The sequence below is a fragment of the Colletes latitarsis genome, chromosome 11, assembly GCF_051014445.1.
Source record: "Colletes latitarsis isolate SP2378_abdomen chromosome 11, iyColLati1, whole genome shotgun sequence".
NCBI lineage: Eukaryota > Metazoa > Arthropoda > Insecta > Hymenoptera > Colletidae > Colletes > Colletes latitarsis.
In genome coordinates, this window is record NC_135144.1 from 3728211 (window position 1) to 3751476 (window position 23266).

A 23266-nucleotide genomic window follows, 5' to 3' on the forward strand; every position below is an offset into this window, starting at 1 on the left:
CAGACCGAATGGCATTCGGGTAAACTCGTAATGCCCATTAGGTGTGGAGAATGCAGTTTTAGGACTGTCATTGGGGTCCATGGGAATTTGGTGAAATCCATTGGCTAAATCCAATGTTGTGAAATATTGTGCATGCCCTAGTTGGTCTAATGTATCTTCGATATTTGGGAGAGGATATGAGTCGCCTATTGTTTTCTGATTTAGTTTCCGATAGTCGATTACTATTCTCCACTTGCGTTTCCCAGATGCATCGAGCTTTTTGGGGACCACCCATAAGGGGCTCGACCATGGACTAGTCGACGGTTTGATAATACCGTGTGCTAACATTTTTTCGATTTGTTTTTCTACTTCTGCTTTATGGATTTGAGGATAACGATAAGTTTTCGCTTGCACCGGTGTATCGTCTATAGTTGGAATTTTATGGGATGCCGCGGTGGTACGTGTAAGTAAGTCGGAAGGAAGATGGAATATGTCGTTGAATTCTGAGCAAATTTCTTTAATTGAATTGAATTCTTCTGAGTTTAAATGATTTAACCGTAGATTTTGATGCAATACTTGTAAACGGTTTGACTCCTTATTATTGTCTCGATTTTCAGCAAGGCTATAAATGTACGAATGGTTAGGGATAGGTTGAATGAATATTTCAGGAATTGGAATTTCAAGTGATTGAATAGACGTATTTAATATCGTTACTAACCCTCGATTATTGTGATCGATTTTAACAATTGCGTCTGGAATTAGGAGAGAATTGTTTGAATTTAAACTCTGCCTAGACACAATTCCCTCTTGAATATTAGATGGATTTATTAATTTTATAGGAATTATAGTTTCGGATCGTCCACAAATTCTTATTGTTGTTTGAGAGCATTGCGGAGTATTCCGACCGAGAGATATAGGAGTTGAAATTGAATTTAGTGATAATAGAAAATCTTCATAATTGATTTTGGCGCGATGTGCTTTCAGAAAATTATCACCTAAGATACCGTCAAATGGAATATTTGAAGCTACGTCCAAAACTTGGAATTTACCGATGATTTTGCCACTGCGAATTGCTAACTCTATTGCTGTTTCCCCAATTGTTTGAATCGTGGCGTGCGGAGCTATCCCGTTTAAAATCGTGTAATTATTTTTATCAACTGTATAATTTTGAATAGATGATGCCTTAATTAAGGATATGCTAGCTCCCGTATCGATTAGGAATTTTAAAATACCATCATCTGCTATGGAATGGTGTGATTCAAATAACACATAAGGTTGATTGTGAGGTGATGACGATGCAGTAGTGAAATTATCTAATATTAGAGGTTGTTGAATTTTGACGTCATTGCTTCTACAGATATAGGGGGATTGGGAAGATCCTGGGCATTGCAAAAATTTGTCGTTCTAGGAGCAACGTTGTTGTCATTTGAGGATGTATCGTGATTGATAACGTTTTGTGGTGAAAAGGAGTTTGTCGAAGTTTGTCCAGGGGTGTATTTAAATCGTGAATTTGGAAGTTGATAGCGATTCGTGGGTACTCCTTGATGTTGGAGATTGGCTTTAAAATTTGAATTTTGATTGAAATTTGAATGTGTTCTAGAGTTATTAAATTCGCGTTTTCTACATTCTTCTATTACATGTCCAAACCGTTTGCAATACCTACACTGTTTAGGTTCACTTTGAGGTACTCTGTTTCTATCAATTTGATTATAATGAACGGGTCTGTTAATGGGCGGAGTAGCCCTATTGCGATTATTGAAACATTCATTAGTAGTGTGGTTTGTTTTATAGCAAATTCTACATTTTCGCGTTTCTACCTGATTGTATTGTATTCGTAATGCTTTCTCTTCCATTACGGCAGCAGTAAAAGCGTTATTAATATTTTTGAAATCGCGATATCTTAGCATTTGTGAAATTTGTGGATGTGAGTGATACACGAACCGATTTAAGGTCATTTCATTAATCATCGCTACACGTCCTGATAATGTATTGTCTTCAATATCTGCGGAATGAATTGTACCTAGGATTCTGGACTGAAGTTCTTCTAAGCGTTGATAAAATTGTGAAATAGTTTCGTTACGCATTTGTCTAATAGAATTCAACTCCTCCATTAATTGATCTAGTGTCTTTTTATCTTGATATAAACTTAACAATAAATCGGAAATTTCATCCCATGTGGTAAGGTTACAATGGATATCGACTTGATCTCTAGCTTTCCCTACTATTTTATTTTTTACAAATAGTAACAACACTGGCTTCTGTGAAGAATTAGCCAATTCGAACACGGAATCTACTTGTTTGATGAACGATCGTAGCTTTGTCCTATCTCCATCGAATTCATTTGGTAGAAGTTTAATTAAATGATCTAGAGATACCTCTATGGAGGTGACAACTGAATTTGTAATATTATCGGTTTGAGACATTTTATAGGAAAAAATGGAAATTTTCGGAATTGAAAGAAGTATTTGGAGTTCAGTACTTACAGTGCGACCGTAAAATGTTTTTCTCCTGAAGAAAAACTGCAACCTCCAGTGGTGTTGGATACACGTTGATCCAATGAATGCAACCAGTTGTGGATGAGCTTCAGGATGAGTTTCTTCTTTTTTTTTCTTCGATGTAACCAATTAAAATTGGCGCCTTTCCTCAGTGAGACGATCAGTGATTGTCCAAAACGCAGCTGAGTTGAAAGCCGTCGAAGAATCCCGCTTCTGACACCAAATTTGTGTTGGATTCCAATGAATTTAACAACACTTTTATTAAGAAAACTCTTACAAATGTTGGGTCGGCTGAATGCTGAACTCTTTCTGAGAGGTTTTTCGGTTTTTCAGGCGTTTTTATGCTATTACTGGAAATAGGCAGAGGTAGGGACGATGGTCAAGGGAGAGTGTGACTCAGGAAGGGTACGAGGTTCAGGATGAGTAAGGTTTGGGAATCGTGACTAGGATGTTTGGATGAGTAATGTTTGTAATGTGACGGAATGGTGTTTGTTGGGTCGTGTTGGTCATCCAACAGCACATTAACAATTTTTTTGTATGTCTTTCCGTTTTCGAGATAGCCGTTTCGAGCCAAAACTTCAAGGGTTGGTTTCACCCCTTAAACTCGAGTTACCGCAGCTAAAAAAAAATACGTGTCGATTAATTTTGGCTGCTTCCGTGTTCGAAGCAGTGTTCGAAGTTTCATCAAAATCGAAGCCGGACCGTTCGCGAACGTTCCTTGTGAGTGCAACGCATCTCTAACAGATTGATCCTAAGACAACGTCTTTCACGGATTGAGCGCCGTTCCTACGCCCCCTTCTCAATATACATTTCCAATGTTTCCAATGTCCAATTACAATGTATACATTTCCTTACCCTAATAGCAAAGGGAGAGAAAAAGGGACAGGACAGAAAGACAGAGAAACGAAACTAGAAAATACTTAGTTTAGGGAAAGTTTAGCTATAGCGACAGAGAGTCATAAAAGTCAAGAGGCTCAACGGGCCCGGATCGGGGTGGTCTAAGGCCCAAGCGAAACCTTGAAGGAAAACAGACGCCTCGCACGGATCTGGTTGCCAAGTGTTTAACAGGACGACCAGGCTCCCACGAAACTCTGGGAAAATAGAAAAATAGAAAGCTTAAAACTATCCTTACATTCCATTCCATTCGTACCATGGCAAGGGCGTAGTGGCAATACAATAGCCGCTACACACTCTGTAGGCCCTCATTCTCGAGACTCCTATGTGACTTTACTTACAATCTTATTTTGAAAATTTAAACCTAACGTTTGTATTCTATTTGTTGACGATGTAGATTGTTCGTACAAATTTGGGATTACAGAATTGGTAAACCGTCTGAGATAATTAGGGAATTATAATTTCGACAAGTTATGTTCTTTTCGTAATCAGTTTTTAGAAAGAAATTTTGAAATACACAGTTGTTTTTAGTTAAATTAATTCACAATCCATGTATGAGAAAAAATACAAAATTTGAAGCTGATTTCAACGCTTATTAAAAAGTCTAAAAAATTGGCAAGTAGAAAATTTTGTAAATAAAACTATCTTAACTCAGCGCTTCAACGAGATCTATTGTTTTATCTAGAACGCAATAAATTGTAATATTAAAGCTTATTGACCGTAAAACAGTTTATCGATTCAGAATTGTTTACTCTTTACGTACCAAAAATCAATCGAAAGTATGAAAATTTACGTTTGGATTTGCTCGTGTTCAAACTTTCCTATTTGTGTATTCAGTGCTGTTTATTCAATGGTAACGCAATCAAGAGGGTCGAGATAACGTTAATATTCATTACTACAAAATAAATTCATTTTTGTTTCGAGTTTAATTCTCATGACTATTATGAAAATTAAATTGACATTTTGTAATGAAAATGAGAACTGTTTGGACGAATCTATCCCGTTCCCAGAACTTCGTAAGTTTCCTTCACGATTACGATCAGAAAATAGCTTTCGCGATACTGACATTGGGATCGTTGCTCTATAATAAGACTTTCAATTACTTTAAATAAAATAAATTAGGTTTCTGTTCTAGTATAGATTCAAGTTTGTTCCCTCTTTTTTTTTTTAAACAATATATTGAATTGTAGCGGACCGAATAACGAAACAACGTTCTCATCAAGGAGGCAATTCGATTTTATCCATAATTTACGAATCAATAGCGAAGCCACGTTCATCAGCGTGATTGTACTTTTGAAGAGCAGTCAAACAAGCGTTTGAATATACAGGGTGTCTCATTTGAACCAAGCAACGCAAATGTACCAAACAGGAAATTTTTTCCGTGATTTTCTATACGATCCGCTTATTTATTTGATATCGTGAATGGATAATGTTCAATGAAGTTGTTGTATCAATTCAATCAGTTTGTTCGAGATCGCAAATATGTACGGTCACCCGACAACCTACTCCATACTCACGTAAACGCTTCGAATCCTCTTTTGTGCATTTCGTTCCACGCGTTTCCCAGTTTATTTATTTGAAAAAGTCGAAATAAACAATTCACCCTTGAAAATTTTGAATTAAATATTATATTCGCGAGGTGGATTTAAACCTTTCGAATGTATATTAATCATCAACTTTTTGAAATCGCATGATTTTTATTAACGATTCTACTTTTTAACATTTTTTATTGATAATAAAATGATCAAATGAATGTTTATAAATATAATATTGTTGCGCCGGGGAGGGGTGTTTCTCGTAGAATTCATTATAACATACAACTAATAAACACAAAACTAAGAACACAAACTAACGAACAAGGAATTTTATTAACAGAGTTCTGATCGAAATTTCGCACGCTACGAGGACTCACATAGTTCTGATCTTTTAAATCGTTGCCGGTTCCGCTCATTCGAAGAGGCAGCTTCACATCGTTGCGGAACAGCCTTCATATTGCCGCAACGATGCATCTTTAATCCGTCGCAACAATATATTTAAATTTAATAAATAGTTTGTTTTCGTTTCCTGGAAAATTTTTGTATCTTAGGATCAAAATATTCTTCGATTTCTTCGAAAGCTTATCGCAATAAGAAAATATTTTGAACTTTGATAATAAAAGAATCGAAGTTTCTAATTTCTGTCTTTAGTTTGAGATGTTTCTAAATCAAGAAATGTTCAATACATTTAAATCGAATAAATACTTTATTTTTGTTTTCTGGAAATTTTTTAAAAATATTTTCTGTGCAGCTCTCGTAGAAAAAATTTGTTCTTCCTAAACGTTGTTAAAAATTCTTACTGAAAAGTAATTTTAATGATGTGAAATTCTCTTCGATAATAAGTAAATTAAGAAGAAATGATCAAGTTGTTACGTATGCCGAACGTTTCGTTCCCCAAATTTTCCTTGCCACTTGCGTGCATTAGGAAATCGCCCTGCTACTTATCTAACCATTGAAATGGGGGTCACTTCCATCGTGATACAGCAGCCCGTTAATTAACGCAATTCGAAGAATACTGCTGTACATATCACTCATGTATGGGACCGAAACGTTTGGTAGCTTGGGCGTTGGCCCAATCATCTAGCGTACAACCCTCGGGACGGGATTGACTCATGCCGTATGTGAACACCCGGCCCAATTTTCATTGCCTTATATAGTAATGCCCCGCCACTGTAAGGGCTCAATTTCCAGTATATAAGGGCCGCGTTTTCTCACTCATTGAGCTCAGTTTATCTCAAAACCTCTCGAGACGACGTTACTTTGTCACTCGAAGCAAGATCGGGCTATAATCCCCTTTGAGCAACTATTCGCCCTAGCGGTTTCAATTGTGAGTATTCAATCGACTAATCGAGAAGTAGCTCCCGCGAACGCGCCGCGCAAAAGCCGATATAAAACTCTCGCCGTCGTGGCAACCTAGCAATAGTACTAGTTCAAATAATCGACAATTGTATTTAAGCATCGATCAGAATATATTCAAGTAGTTATCCTCACTTGCATTATTCACTTAATACAACCCTGAACCTTATTAACAGTAAAACGAGGGGTATCTCACGAACTCGGTACACCTTTACCGCTCGAGGTGTACCATTACGATAGAGCAAGATTCTAAAACTTCCTAAAAACCTACGTGGCTCCCAGGGTATAAAGCCCCTGGTTCGTCCACTCCTTCTAGCGGCTCCCAGAGCATAGAGCCCCTGGTTCGTCCGGAACTCCTTTCTCTCTCCTAACCATACCTAAAACTACCGGTCGAGTACTGTCCTCGATCGAATCCAGGATCTCGCGCTCGCGCTCGTAACACTGCATATGGTAATTTCTAACGAACTTTTGAATCCGCCCCTACAGATTTTTGGGTATATAAACCCCGTGATTTCATTACTCGGGGGATCATAAACGTACCGTCACGTTTAGAGCCAACGTCACGTTTTTCGTTACGCGTATACGGTTTTGTTAGTCAGTTGCATTTCATGAGATCGGGCTACAGTACCCTTTCGTATCAATATGAAACTTATAGAATTCGTGAACCGGTATAAATTCTATTACGGCCATTATTTTCAACCGACTTACTCCCCCCCCCCCTTCCCCGCATCGCCAGTGCGTCAACACCGTGCAAGATCATTTTAGGTAAATACAATCATTCTTTGATCGCGACATAAGATACACGAAACACTTGTGTTTTACTTGTTGGTTTAAGAATATATCTACTTTCATTATTAAATCAGAGTTATCCAACTTCTTTAACCCATAATTATATAAAGCGATTATTATTAGTTAAACGTTCCCACAATAATATAACCTTACCGCTCAGGTTATATTATATTTAATAATTCAAAGTTACGAGGTCAATTAACATATCCTAAATCCAAATACAAATTCTTACAACCTAGTGGCTCCTCGATTTCGCATCGAGTTCGTCCACGTAATCTATTACCATCCTAGCGGCTCCCTGATTACGCATCAGGTTCGTGCGCATCCTACAGCTCCCTAATTTCGCATCAGGTTTGTCTGTGATTTATCCAAGTTCCCATCAACTCCTCGATTACGCATCGAGTTCGTCTGCGTTTGTTCCAACCTCCTAGTAGCTCCCCGATTTCGCATTGGGTTCGTCTGTGTCGTTATCAACAATCCTAGTGACTCCCCGATTTCGCAACGGGTTCGTTCACGACGTTTCACCCTCCTACGGCTCCCTGGTTTCGCACCAAGTTCGTCCGTACGTGACTTCATCCCAGAGGCTCCCTGATTTCGCATCAGGTTCGTCCTCCTTATCAACTATCCTAGCGACTCCCCGATTTTGCATCGGGTTCGTCCGTGCACCTTACTAATACACTGATACCATATTCCATACTCTCCCTCGCACTCGCAGGCCACGCGCGCTGCACGGCCCTGGCTCGTAACAAAGTTAAAATAACACAAGTATTAATAAACCACACAAAATCAGCTCATTCACACCTAAAAACAAAAAAAAATGCTTGAAAACGTCCAAACCGTAACTTAAATCTGAGTATAAAACATGTGACAATTGACTGCAATTATATGCAATCAAAAACACAAAGTTAAAAATGATATGAGTGAGGTAATGAATTCTATTGAAAACAATATAATGAAACTTATCAGTTTTTTAAAGAACATTAATGTATATAACATGATCTAAAATAAGAATATGCAAGGTAATGCGAGCTTAAATAAAACAAATTAAAACAAAAGCATCTTTATTATATTATGGAGACGGTATTAGTATGTTTTTATTTATTATAAAAATTTGTACCAGCACCTAGAAAGAACAACAAATGTAAAATATTAATGTCGAAGAGTACAGGAAATCTAGCGGAGAAGAATTTTCCAGAAGTCGAGAATAGAATGTCTACCTAACTATGTATATGGCCTACAGCTGTGACACATCGTTAACAACGATTGCTGATGCATTTGCAAATCCAGCGGAACATCGTTTTTGTTATATCGACAAGCATTGAATTTCATACCAAGAGTTCTCGTTTATCGAGAAATAATGGTTCAATTGTCGCACAGTCAGCGGAAAAACCCGGCGATTTACCAGTGATCGGTGACGATCCACGAACTCAAGTGCGACGACGCAGCCCAAACTACGTAAACGTCCGGTTCCGGTGACACTGGATTTATCGTTTCACGAGCGATATACCGTGATGTATCCATGGTCACTATATCCTTTGTCCGACATATGTATAGTTCTCCTTCAATGCGTTAAATTTCCATAGCGTACGTTTACCGTACAAAAGATACATTCAATCGTAATGAGTAATTTGGGACGATTTCTTCCTTTTTCGTTGATTAAGAAATTTTTTACACGGAGAGAATATTCTACTAAAAATTATCCTGTAATACAGAGGAAGTCTGGGACAATTTTACATGAAAATCTGCTATTACTGGAATTTTTAGGTTTCTCTGCTGTGAAAGTTCTATCGAGTAAGATTAGATTTTCAGTATGTACATATGTAGTAATTTTTCAAGACTTTAGAATTTGTAACCGTTCTCCAGTGGACGGTTCGGTTCGGGGGGGGGGGGGGGGGGGGAGGGACTTCGAGGAAGGTCGCGCTTGCCGACCGAGTAGGCTAGCCAGGGTTCGGCGCGGTGAGTGACTAAGGCGGTTGTGGTTGCAAAGCGTTTATTGGATGTCCAGCCAGACATTCACAAAGTTCCCGGCTGGCGGCGGACGTGAACAGACTGACAGACTAACGCGACTTATGGCCTAACGGTGGATGCAGACAGACTTAAAGACTAGCGAGGAACGGTCGGTCGTTCAGTGTTTCAGGGGGAGGGAGGCTGCCACATGGCTGGCGTTGATGGTAGGGCCCGGGTACGAATTTGTAGGAGAGGTCTCCACCTAGTGTCCAGGATCATTTTGCGATAGGTACAGCAAATCAATCGCGAGAGTATCCCGCGCACTCTTGTGTGACCAAAAGCGAATCTTGTATGGAGCCCTTATGGAGATACGGAGCCCCTCGCCACTAGAGCTGGCTTCGGGGAGCAAGACACGAGTCCCTGAATTCAGCCGGTGGCCCGGATTTAATATTCGCGCGGCGTTTAATTAATTGCGAGAAGGTGCGGACGCCCAGCGGCCGCGCGGTGAACCACCGGTCGCGGAGACTCGGTCGTGACGGGTGTTCGGTCCGCAGCCCGGGTAGGGATATGCGCGTTACAAATTTATTTTAAATTATATATAGTTTACGTTTAAATTCTGCTCAATAACATGTTAACTTTCACCATACTGTACACACTATTGGTTTTTGTCTATGCTATTCCTTGCTAAAAATTATATATTCTTTGAGCAATTTTCACGAGGAACGAGGACATCTTTTACTATGCGTTACAATGCATCAGGATTTGGGTTGGAAAGGTAGACAAATGTTGTTAACTCCGTAGGTGGTTCGAGGAGTTAATTTTGTAGTAAATCAATTTCTTGATTTACAAAACAACAATTTATTTAACAATAACAATAAATGTTCAAATTTAACAATCAACAAGAGTGGTCCTGGTCATAAGATCACTTGTGAGGTGATCTTATTTATGTTCAAAGTACAAGTCCGATTATATGGTTCTATTCGCGTCCGATGCGATGTTCAAAAATATCCAAGTTCTGTTTTAAGTTCAATTCTATTCTAAGTTCAGTTCTGTTCTAAATCCAAATTCATTCTGCCGTTTGTCCAGAGTTCTGTCCTAGAGGAAGCCTCCGAATCTCCCTCTTAGTGCCTCCTTGGAGGAGTCGATGTTCGGATTGGGCCTTGTCCTGCCCAATCCGAAATTTGGACAGTTTTTGCATTGTGCAACGCCCACAGCCTGGTTTGTTTCATCCTGCAAATCAAGGTCTGCAGGACGTTGCACAATCCCTGGGTTAATTTATTACCCATTCATGTTCTTACGTCCTCGTCTTGATGGTCAGCACGTGAGGGTTTGCGATACATCAATTGCCGTCGAGGGTGGTCTAACCGGGGACCGTTTCCAGAGAAATTTGAAACCGCCATCCGGCCAGACCTAGTCCTTTAGAAATTGCATGCGGTCCGAGAAAAATTGTAACTTCCTCAAAAACGACACTGATCATTGTTGACTGCAGCGGAAACCCTTCACGTGGTGGCAACAAATGTAACACTTCATTTTGTCACTACTAATTAACGATTTATTATATATTCAAAGGTGGACAATAGTCACACGTATTTGCTCGATAATTCTCTCAGTGTGCAATCTACAAAACTATAATTGCAATAAGTAAATTAGATGATGTTGCAGCGCAACAGTAAACTCATAAAAGCCATCGGATGTAGAATCACACCTTTTATAAACATTCAAGGACTTTGCTTACAACCTAATGCCCCTAAGGCGGCTATTTAATTAGTAAAATTCACTTAAAATCTGTATGGCCCTCAAATCCAGTCGCTCTATGACTTTACTACCTGCAATAGTATCGACGACGGGTGCCAGATGTTATGGCCGAGACCAGGTACCGCGTGACGCATCTGGCCACCAGGCGCTGGCCCGGGCCCGTATCCTCCTCGCGGAAAAACCCCGGGCCCGCAAAAATTATTAAAAACTACTGTTGCATGCCGCCTCCCACCGACCATCTTCGCCACCAAAATGATTGGCCGGCGAAACAATAATAGAAAACCAATCAGCGTCTAATGCTTCCTCCCATGGTCTTGGATACGCCCATGGCGAGGCTAGCTCTTTGGGCAACCTTGGCCCAGAGAGCAGATTGAGAAAAAACGCCAAACTAACCACACCAGAGAACGAGAGGACAGACCGAAGACCTCTCCAGCAGATACGTCATATTGGAGCCTCCAAGCTTTATCCTCCCAAGCAGTTGCACAAGATTAAGTTGGCGTGCGACAGTGTGCCGTTGCGCAAACAGATGATGTGTCTTGGAGGGAGAAGTCATCACCGCTTTGTTCAACTTTAATTTGTAATAATTCTTTCGTAACGCAAACCATATTATTCTGCAAAACTACAAACAAAATTTGTTAGCCATAATATAGACTATGACGAAAAATTAAAAATCAAACAGTTAGGAAAATGAATTAAATTGCAGTACTTCTGCATGAAATAGACAAGTGTTCACTTAATTTTGCCCTTGCCTAATCTAGTTATTTGAATGCAATCATCTATTTTCATTAATGCACATTGTTGCTTTTCCAAGAAAATGGTAATGAAGGACTTTAAAAGGTTAATGCCAAGGCTCAGGAAACCGCATTGTAACTCTAGCAAATGAACCTTCTACTCGTACCAGTACAATCGTAAGACGATTACAATATTCGCAAAATTTTGTTTGGCGTGTTATGCATGCTAAATTATTCCAAGCCGAAAATCATAAGCTGCGGTTTCCACATTTCAAGCGAACGATCGTTAACAGTGCCAACGATAAACATTCGCGATTAATGCACTTTAGAGAGGCATATAAAAATCGGCAAAATTTTTAGAAATTTTGAATTTAAAATGAAATTAGCTTACAATTAATTGATTTCGTTTTTTTTTTGGATTTATATTCCAGTAAAAATATTAGAGTCGTATTAACAAAAAGAAGTAGCTTCAGTGTTCCGAATATTTGAATGTCGTTTTTCCCCCATTGCATTATGAGATATTCTATTTCCACGTTTTTCTATCATAAAATACGACTTTGGAATGCATTTCGACCTCCGCAAATAAATAAAAACGAGCGCGGACCATTGTTTTCTTTTTCATGTTTTTTTCTGGTAATAACAATATTTTCAACAAACAAGGTTCTGTTGTTTTGTATTTTACTGAGTCAAATTGAAAACTGATATATCGTCGACAATCACTTTATGAAGTCTTGTTTATTTTAATCATTTGACAAACTGTTATGCTGTTTGTTACGCAAACCACGTTGCATAAATGAAATAAATGGCAATACTGTTTTAATAACCAATTCTGCAAAAATTAAAATGTGCAAAATTTTCGTTGAATTTATTTGGTAATTCTATATATGAACAATTTACCGATCGTGATTGAGAAACACGATTTACGACTAAATGGTTACTTTTAATGGACATTGCATATAATAAACTGTTTTTTGAACAAGAATAAGTATTATTCAGATTCACTTACACTTTCTAAAAATAAAAATTAATTACTACCAAAAAATGTAGTATGCACTATTTATAACACAAATTATGCTTGTGGCAGTTACATTTCACAACTACTTTAACAAGAATAGCACACACAGACAACGAAGTTATTATTGAAAATTACAGGGTCCAGTCATGTGAAACTTTGTATGATTTAAAATTTCCATAATTTCTTCTGGATATTTTTCAGTCATCATCTTGCATATTAAAAGAGTTTCACCCCTTAAAATTATAGTTGGTCATTTATACAGGGTGTTCGGCCATCCCTGGGAAAAATTTTAATGGGGGTTTCCACAGGCCAAAATAAGACGAAAATCAAGAATACCAATTTCTTGATTGAGGCTTCGTTAAAAAGTTATTAACGTTTAAAGTTCCGCCTGTACTGAATTTTTTTTCTCGAAAATGCGCAAGATTTCGGGGGTATGTTTATTCACCAAAAATGATTGTAATTGACGCCCACAACCGAAAATAATTTTTCCAAAACGATTTGAAATTTTTTTTTCCGTCGAAAAATTTCACATTTTCTCGAATTTTTTTCTAGAAAGTGGGTAGGAATTCGAAGGTATGTCTATTCATCAAAAATGATTATAATTGACCCCCGCAACCGAAAATAATTTTTCCAGAACGATTTGAAATTTTTGAATTTAATTGTTAATAACTTTTTAACGAAGCCTTCATCAACAAATTGGCATTCTTGATTTTCGTCTTATTTTGGCCTTTAGAATTCCCCATTAAAATTTTTCCCAGGGGTGGCCGAACACCCTATATAAAAATTACTAATACTAATTAGTTTTGGAGGATGAACGGAATATTTTAATCCTGATTGTTCAATAACATTTTGCGCATTCGCATTGTAATACTGCACGAATCGATTTAATTCATCACCGGTAAAATGAATAATGGAACATGGTTGCTATCTCTTTAACTGTACGAATTCCGCAAGTATTCATACGCGTGAGCACCGTGTTTTTCGATAAACATTGGCGAACCTCGTTTCCACAGCGTACACATTATGTTAGACTACGTTTCACCTCGCGCTGAAATTTTGTGGCTGGTTCTTTTATTGTTTTTTTCTTTTGGGCAAACGTGATGCACACTGCTCCGTATTTTCGACGGTGTATGTATTTTCTTGAACAGTTCTCATGCGTTTTACGTTAAAAAAACAATTATTGTAACTATATAGAGTGTGCCAAAATTTTGTTACAGTTCTCAGAGATGTACTCAGGTGTCTGAATCGTTGATCAATTAAAAGAACCAAAATTTAACTTGTTCTTGCAAGTTAAGGTCAAATTTTATTTATTGTTCCTACGTATTTTATTTGACAAGGGAATAAAAAACATCTTTTTTATGTACTATGAAGTAACGTGAATGACTTACTAGTGAATATTTACTTTTTTCACTGTAACAACACTATTGCACAATTGGTCAATTATTAGTCTATAATTAAATTATAATTTGTTGATATTTATGAAATAAGTAGACATTTTTCAGAATGTAATTGCATATTCTGAAACGTATTAAAAAAAAAAACGTCGCCTCATGGTTTCCATAATTTTAGCTATTCTGTACACGCGAAATGAAACAAAAATTTTTAATTACATTAAGATTCTTTATGACAGGTAGTAAAATTAAAGGAGAAAGTCGATAATTAAAAGATAGTAACACTTTGAAACTTAATTAGAGAATTTTGAATGAATTTATCATTCTCGCGGATCTAAACAATATAAAAGAAACAAGATATTACATTGATTTATGCGTAGGAAAATTGGTGTATTGAAATTTGATGCCGATCGATCAAATAGATTTTAAGATATGGGAATCAGTTAAAAAAGTATAGTTTTGAAAAAGACGCGTTTAAAATATTTTTTAACATATTTGTGAACTAAAAGAATATGACAAAAATAAGGAGTTCGAGTGCAGACTAATATATGTATAACTGTTGTTTAAAAAAATGGAAAAAAAAAAATCGAGTTTTTGAAAATTATATGAGCCCATTTTATACTTTTGTATCGAACCATAATATTGCCATGAAAATAACGAATCTTATCATTGTGTAAATAATGAGGCTTTGTATTTCGAAACTAAATGGACACACATCATTTTATCAGAACGTCTCATATTTATACGTTTATTAGAGCTGACGAAACTAATGAGAATCGTAAACTCGGAGTTGAGCATTCATATTTGTAACGCGTTTATTAAAATCATATGTACAAAAGTAACAAGGTGAAAAATAGCCGTAAAAACATAATGGAAGTCCTGAGGAAGATACAGAGAGAAAGTTTTAGAAATTCGACTCCCGAGAAAAGTCGAAGGTGCAGCGAAGAATGGTAGAAGAAGGAGCAGGTTACCGAGTTGCTTTTAAAAGTTCCGCCGATTCCATAAATTTCCGAAGTTTCTCGCCGAATTTTAGCATTTTCACGGCACCTTTGTTCCTTTTGCAAATATAACCTCAAGGTAAATAAATTTATACTCCGACTTGTGGCTCGTGAAAGTTTAATAATGAGACGACCGTTGGATCGAAAATGATAATCTTCATTTCCAATCAAACTGTCGAGAGATTAATTGCTTTTAGCGTGGCTACTTCCGACGGCGATGCAAAATTAAACCATTATTAAAACCATTTCTTATCCAGTTTGTGTTATAATTTGACGTTATATATTGGAGATTACTTTTACGTTCGATGTTTTTACATAAATTTTATAACTCGTAATTCGTTGCAATTAAGATAACTCAAACTTAAGACACACGTAAATTTACAATATTTTGTTATAATTTAAATTTTTTCTTAGTCACGGTTCAAAGAAAAACCTTTCAACTTCTTTCTTCGCATGACAGTACATCGATGACAAAACTTTTTTAACATTTTCTCCTTACGTTGTTTACCTTTGTAACCTTATTTTGATCGTCATGTTTTACTACGTTGTACACTAATGGAGCTTTCCGTTTATTGAATAAATAAAAAAATAATTATTCAGGAAATTAGACAAAATTAAATTTCACGAAGTGATTTATTATGAAGTAACTACCACAAATTGACATATTTTTTGTCAAAAATGAAAACACGTTTGTGGTAATTAGAGTAAGAGAAACGTACCGTTATATTAAAAGAAGAGTAATACAAATAGTATAAAAACGAAATATGTGTTTTCGCCTGCTGTACTATTTGTATAATTTGTGATTTTTCTCTTCGTGAAATATTTGTTCCCATTTATTAAAATTTCTGTTTTTGTATGAGAAATTTTATTATTAATTGGACGGCCGATGTATTTTTATATTCAACACCAACGTATAAAAAGTAAAAGAAATCGCATGTTCGATTCATTAACGCATTTTAATTGTTATTCAAGTGTCGTGAAAATTGCTCCTTAACTAATTTTATACTCGTTGGTTAATCGACCAATTTTTCGCAACTTTCAAGAATTGACAGCAATTTGCAGCGATTACGTGCCAAGAATAATTGTAAATATCGTTCCAGACTCGTCGAAGGCACGTAAATCTTGTCGAGAAAACCCGAACCGAGAAAAATGAACGACTAAAGGCAGAGACAGTTTATCGATAACATCTGGTTCTCCTTACCGTTTCCCAACAAATAATGTTGTAAATTCGAGATACGTGGCCGGCGTCAAGATGCAAATTGCCCGTCGGCATTTCCCCCAAGCCAGAAAATACGGAAATTGGGCGCATTCGTGGGTAGAACTGACTCCCTTTAAATTAGTCTGCTCGTTAATTAAGAAGTTTCAAATGGACTCGTTCAGGCACGAGGGGGCCCGCTGGCCAGCTGAAAGGGATTGCGTGAATGCGACCGGGAAGACGTTGTTAATTATACGCGTTTTATAATTAAGCGATTTGCGAGGCAACCGGGACATGAAGGCGAGACGCAAACGAAAGGGTAAACGATTCATCGGGCACTGCGTGGAATAGAAGCAACAAAACATTTTCGTAATTGGAGAAAAGATACCCGCAGTTCGCCGAATGGTAGGAAGAGGGAAGTTAAGCGATAAAATATTACTTAAAATGGAAAGGAAATCAGAACGGCGGATTTATTAGAAATAAAGATGGCGGAGAGAGCATGGTGATTGTACGGTGAGCAACAATCGTATTTATCTCACTTCTAATACGAATAAATTTTCTAACTCCGTTGTCTTAGCGTTCACCAATTGGGTAGACGTCAATTGTACTATTTATCGTTTATTGTTATTAACAAAATTTTATTGTGTACTATATTTTATTTACACAACATTCAGTGTACGATGAATACACTGCGTGTCAGAATTATAAAACCACCCAAAAATTTTCAGTCTTATATACAGTATGTTCAACCACCTCTGAGAAAAATTTTAATGGGAAATTCTAGAGACCAAAATAAGACAAAAATCAAGAATACCAATCTATAGAAGAAATTTGAAGAAACGGAATATATCATATTTGAGATCATTAGCATGCTACCTCTAGCATTTTCGACGACAAAAGTTAATAGTAACGAATATATGTTGAAATACTAAACCATCGATTGCTACCATTTATAAATGAAAATAAAGAAACAAATTGGCCTTTCAACAAGATAACGCTGCCATTTATAACAATCGTGCAACTGTAGTATGGCTACGGGACCGTAATATTGATGTTTTAACGTGGCCAGCGTGTTCACCAGACTACAATGCCATAAAGAACATTTGGAGCATTGTCGTTCGAAAAATCTATGCTGGTAATAAGCAGTATCAAAAGATATTCGAAGTAAGAAATGTAATTACAACAGCGTGAGGCAAGGTACAAAATACAAAACGATTTCTAATAAGAAATATGAAAAATCGACTAATTGAAATCCTTGAAAATAAGGGAGGTCCTACGGGTTACAAAATTATTCTTACAATGCAATATTTGTATAATTTGTTTAATAAGAATTTATTCCGGTTTTATAGTTATGAAACAAGAATAAATCAGCTTCCTTTTTCTAGTAGTCACAATTTATCCTTCTTTGGCAGAATATCGTTTCTTAACATAGCTTCAAATATGGTACACTTTGCTTTTCATTATTTTAACAGCAACATATAAAAATTGAAAATTTTAGAGTGGTTTTATAGTTACGACATGCAGTATAAATTATTGTCTTGTTTGTTCTTTATTGAATACATCTTGAATTCTTTAATATTCGTATGAACTAGTTGCACGTAATTAAGCCATTATATCACGAAGAGAAGCTAGAATCTTTTTTTAATGTGCAAAAATGTTAACAATGTGAGAAGCAAGTCAAATTAAATTTAACGACGAACAGCAACGAGCAATGGTGGAACAAAATCTAACGTTTCAAATTATAAAAGAGGAACAGATAAACGACGAAGAGCGAACATCGTTCAGTGCTTCAGAGATAGTCGTATTTCGTTCAATGTGTGCTGATATGCAATTGGATTTCTCGTAGACTTTCGGCGATACGAATCTCATGTCCGTTGGTTCTCGTTCCCGACGAATCATCCCTTTTTACAAGATTTCGATAAGGAATGTACGTCGGATTCATAATGTACGGCTAATCGAGATTAATGGAAATCGAAATCACTGGTTGAATTGAATCGTACAAATCTACGTAAACGCATACAGCGAATGTTAATCAATCTTATTCTCTGAAAGCTCGAACACAGGGAGTCATAGAATCGTGGTGTTGACTAAATAAATTGGGACAGATTCGATTAAATGCTCCCGTTTTTTAATGTCAATTATTTCATTATGAAATTAGAATTACAATTACTTTGTTTCGGAGTTATATTTCTTTTGAAATATTTTACATTTTATGTTACTTAAATAATTCACGTTACGTAAATACAATTATTCTCAAAGTTGGATGATGATTGTTTTTCGTTTATTTTGGTAGCTAATTACTAAAAGTGTTATTAATCGATTAATTATTTTTGAGATTAATAAGTAATCGCGCCTTCAGAACTCGTAACTTGCCTTTAGTAATTTGTAATCATAAAATAAAAGATTATTTTAGTTTTTACTCCCATTTATAATATTAGCTATTATTTTGCAACTCTATTTTTGTGTATATTTCAACTAAGGGCTTGGATATAGTAATGATTTTTGCCAACGATAGCCAATAGTAAGCAAATAATAACCTATTCTCTGCCATTTAAGTATGCTATTTATTGTATGTTTATTTAATGACAACAGAAGAGATTTAGTGCACGATGTTAATGTAATTTCAATGTCATTTTGCATTGATTTTAAACATTTTTCAGGCACTGAAACAGCATACATTTATAAATGAATCCAACTTATAAAACATTATAAATTACAGATAAAAAGTCTTTTATATTATATCATATTAAATATGCATATACATATGTATATATAATATCAACAATGTAAGTTAAACACGTACAGTATGGAACAAAAGTAAGTAAACACTTCACCCTCTAATAGGAAATCGTTTGGGTGAAGTTAAATATCTAATTTTATACAATAAAATAAAACTTATTTTCATCTTACGAGGATTTTTAGACAATTACATTACTTGAACTTTAAATGAGTTAGAATCTTCTTAAAGGAAAGGAATGGAAACGTATATACATATGTTATAACATATTGTATGTATATGTTACAAATGTAAGTGAACATAATTTTTAGAAAAAGCTTAATAATCACAATAATGTTCATTGAGTAAGGGTATTTTGACCAATCTATCGGGTAAGGAAAGTGTATATTTTAGACATTATTCGATAATAAATGATTGCCACATGGTCTCTATTGAAGTCTGCAACTCTTTCAAATTACGTGATTTGTTGTCTGCAATACGCAATTTTAAAATTGATCACATGTTTTCTATAGACAATAGTTCAGGACTGGAGGTCATTTTAGAATGTGTATGGAACTGTTTTGTAAATATTTAATTGCAACTTTTGCCTTGAGAATAGGTGCATTATCCTGCTGAAGGATAAAGTCATCTCCTATAATTCGTCTTCCTTCATCGAGTTGAGGTAAACTTGAGCGTCTATTTTTCCTTTACAAATGACGGTATTTCCTACCCCATAATAGGAAACTCATCTCCAAACCATTAAGCCTTGTCCCATTCCTTTAAAAGTTGGTTTGGCACATTGATACGGTGATAATTCATTATTTCCCCTCCAAACATACACTCGTCCATGACTGTATTTCATTCTAATCATGGACTCATCGGTCCAAAAAATATTTTTCCAGAATGAAATTGGTTTTAAAACATTTTTATTATAAAAATTCATTTGCTTTAGTAGGTTCTTTTTAATTAACACAAGGGATTTTTTTAACAACAAGACGGTGCATTTCTGCTTACGTGTAGTAATCGCGAACTAATTTTTCTGATAAAAACAGATCAGGTACATATATATTAATTATTCTTTTATCTTAGCGAATATCAGTCATTTTTGAACGCCTCGACTTTAGTGCAACCAAAACTGATCTACTTTTATCGGCCAACTTATCGATTTGTCTTTCTTTCGTCTTTCATTTTGATTACAACCTCCTTTTCCTTCTTTTCCAAATGTTTATTTTCAGTCATTGTTTCGGCCGCGAAGTATTATGCTCACTTGCTATACTGTGTGGACCGTGCTTATCACTCAGCTCCTTACTGTGTTCCTTTTCCTTGTGCTCGAAGGACCACCCAAACTGGTGTTCGGGAAAAAACCGGTAACCTTGAAGTCCGTTGTTTCAAGGAAGAGCCCGTTGCTTTTTTTAGTTGCACAAGAATATTTTTAAACTTGTGGAGAGTCGACTCGAGGTTGTAAGACTCGATCAAACGAATCTAAGCCGAAATCTTAATGTTACCCTTAACCTAAGCTTGGCTAATGGGTGGGAGGATTGGTCAAACCAATCCTCAAAGTCGTCATCTTGGCATGGTGTTTCTTATCCTTTGCAACATTCCTGCCTACTCGCCTATCCAGTGTCCAGGTGCAACATGCAAGGGTGAGCGAGAACATTGCACCTTTTATAAATAAACAATCTTTGGGGAAAATCAAGACCCCCAGACCCCGGTAGTCTGCAGCTGTGCGCTACCGCGAGTTTACGATACGTCAATTGCTACTGAAGCAAGGAAGAGCTCCAAGGATTCCAGTCCCGTATGGAGTTTGGAGGTTCCTTAATAACCATAACGTAATTTCCATGTAAAAATGTCTCCAAGTCCTAACCCTTAAAAATAGTGGAGAAGTCACGTCCGTATCATAAACCCCGCGATGTTAAGACTCCTTTAGAATCCTTAACAATCCTTAACGTAAATGACATTTAGGTATTGAATAGTATAGTAATAATAATAGAACCTTAATGCGTCTAAACGATACTTGGGCTCAATAAATTGATAATACATAATAAATGATCTTGAAATACATCTTAGAAATAAAAAACAATACAAACAAATAACATGGTCACTTACTTTTATAATCGGCATAAATATCAAGATCGAATACATGCAATATAACAACGGTAATTAACACATAAATTGTGCAAATTGTATATGTAAACAGTGACTATTAGTGCTCTAATGTTAGCTATTATAGACAGTCGATAATTTAACTATAGATGGTAGAACAATGTAATCGAAAGTTATAAAAGATCTAGATTCGCTTATTTTTGTTACATACTGTATGTCTTTGGGAATTATGTAATACTTTCAAGTTCATATTAGGTCACAGATACGCGCATGCATAGAATATCAGAATAAAGGAGTAATTTCATTACGTACCTCATAATAAAATCCTTTTGTCGAAGGGATGCATTTTTCCAAAGATCCTTCTCAATTATTGCATTCATTAGCCTCGAGTTTAGCTCTGTTCTCGTTTTTAGAATTCCGTCGTTAAATTTTTGAAGCTCTGAAAAAATCAATTTTGAGTTACTTTTTTTTCTATCCTACGGCGACAAAAAATGATCACAGTACGATATTTCCTTCGAAACAAAAGGGACCTCCTAGAATTTTTAAAAAGACATCTACCGAATTGATTGTTTTCATATTTGCCATATATATTTACTATTGAAAAACTATGAATAACATATTTAATAAAATATTCTTACATGACTGCAGATAGAAAATATTTCGAAAATCTTTACTGAATAAGTACACCTAAAAAGAATTTATTTCCCTTAAAGAAGCCAAATTTTTATATAGTATTAATTTGAACGGTTTTTGTTTTAAAACCATAACAGATATTATTATATGTAATTTTAGTTCGACGAACATGTTTTCTATACAAGAGTTACAGTTTCTTATATCTAATGTAAGTTTCAAACTTGAGCGCAAATTACGCTTTGAGAAGTTTTCACAACGTTCCTCGATCAAATTTTCCCGAGTTCTGTATTTTTCAAACCGAAAAAGCACCACCTTTTCTTGCAGAAAGTCAAAACTCGTCGCCTTCGGTATTCCAACTGAGTAGTGCCTTCGAGCAACTTTGTAAATGTTTGCTCCTAGTTGGCGGAACTCGAAACAGATCGATCGAAAAAGAAATATCCCGGAGGAATAAAAAACGATGGAACTTATTTAACCGTGTTAAGAATTTTTGCGAGCAAGTTTATCGAATTTCATAAATTTTCAATCAGTAATATTCGTTCGTACGCGAGCAGGTAAAATAGATCTTTTGTTAATATTTGAGCGTGTAGTTTGATCGAAATAATTTGAGATACGTAAGTAACTACTTGTTTGATTTTAACGAGTTAAGGGCAATTTAAACGAGGTTCTCTTTGCAATCCAGTAATGTAATTTAATGGAAATTCTATTGTTTTGAGATAAATAATATTTACTACAGACGATAACGTTTGACAATCTTGTAATTAAATTGTAAAAACAATTTTCCGGTGTTTGGTGCTGTTTGTGAAAAATACAGTCAGGAAGGATCAGTCAGAATGAGTCAGAACAACAATTTATTTACCTTCCTTCTCGTGTTTTATGCGATTAAATTCAATTTCCCGTTTGGTCTGCAGCTGCAAATTGATTTCGAAGGCTTGCTCTAACTGAAAATACTTGGTCCTAAGTTCGTGCAGGTTTCGGTGCAATTCCTCTGCTTTCGGTTCCGTTCTTTGCATTTGCTCTTCAAGATACCGTTGCCGTGGGTCCATTTTTCCTATAATTACTTTAATTAAGTTCACAATAAACTCGTTAAATTAGTTTGAAGAAGCGGTGTTTACCATTTTAAAACGGAAACTGTTCTTATTTCTCTTACCGGAAACTGAACGTTATCGATGCGTTATACCCATCGGCAAAGACTTTAAAACTCGTTCGCGCGAACTAGGATACGCTTTATGCGCATAAAAAGCACTGTTTCTTCATCGCGAGCGTTCAATCATTCTTATTTTCTTGTTATCGTAAATCAAGTTAATCTCTAATTAATGATTTATTGATCTATTGTATAATACTTTGAAACCCGCCTACAAATTTATCGATACACATCGTTTAACGTGTATTCGATTTGATAAAGGCATAACTTAATTATTTCATTCGCTGTTACTATTCGGTATTTTCAATAACGTCCTGTTACAATGATAAGAATTAAATATTCGAATAGGACGAGATACGATTTAACGAAACAAACCGTGCCGATAATTGATAATGAATCGATGATCAATATCTCTTTGCAGTTTTAGATAAATATTAAACTCCGCGGTTAGTTACATCGTTCCAAAGACCGCCGAGGACCCGGTATTTATTTCGCTAGAAATTCGCTCAAAGAGCCGCATAATTGAAACGAATAAAGGAAACGAACTCGGTCACATCAAAGGAGTTCTGAATTTTTTTCTTTCGATAAAGGGA

General features: G+C 36.0%; 1 protein-coding gene and 1 long non-coding RNA gene across 2 annotated transcripts in view; one reads left to right on the plus strand and one right to left on the minus strand.

The window, feature by feature from the left end:
• Positions 1-4670, plus strand: part of LOC143348497 (uncharacterized) — a 36898-nt gene extending 32228 nt beyond the window's left edge. The window contains exon 3 of the long non-coding RNA XR_013080771.1: positions 4559-4670. This is a non-coding gene — a long non-coding RNA (uncharacterized LOC143348497). The remainder of the gene's footprint in view (positions 1-4558) is intronic.
• LOC143348495 (uncharacterized) overlaps positions 1-22575 on the minus strand; it is a 55561-nt gene extending 32986 nt beyond the window's left edge. Inside the window, exons 1-2 of the mRNA XM_076778741.1 lie at positions 22389-22575; positions 21212-21338 (exon numbers count right to left, since the gene is read on the minus strand). Of these exons, the coding sequence (XP_076634856.1) occupies positions 21212-21338; positions 22389-22575 (314 nt within the window). The remainder of the gene's footprint in view (positions 1-21211; positions 21339-22388) is intronic.
• Between the last annotated feature and the right edge of the window lie 691 nt (positions 22576-23266).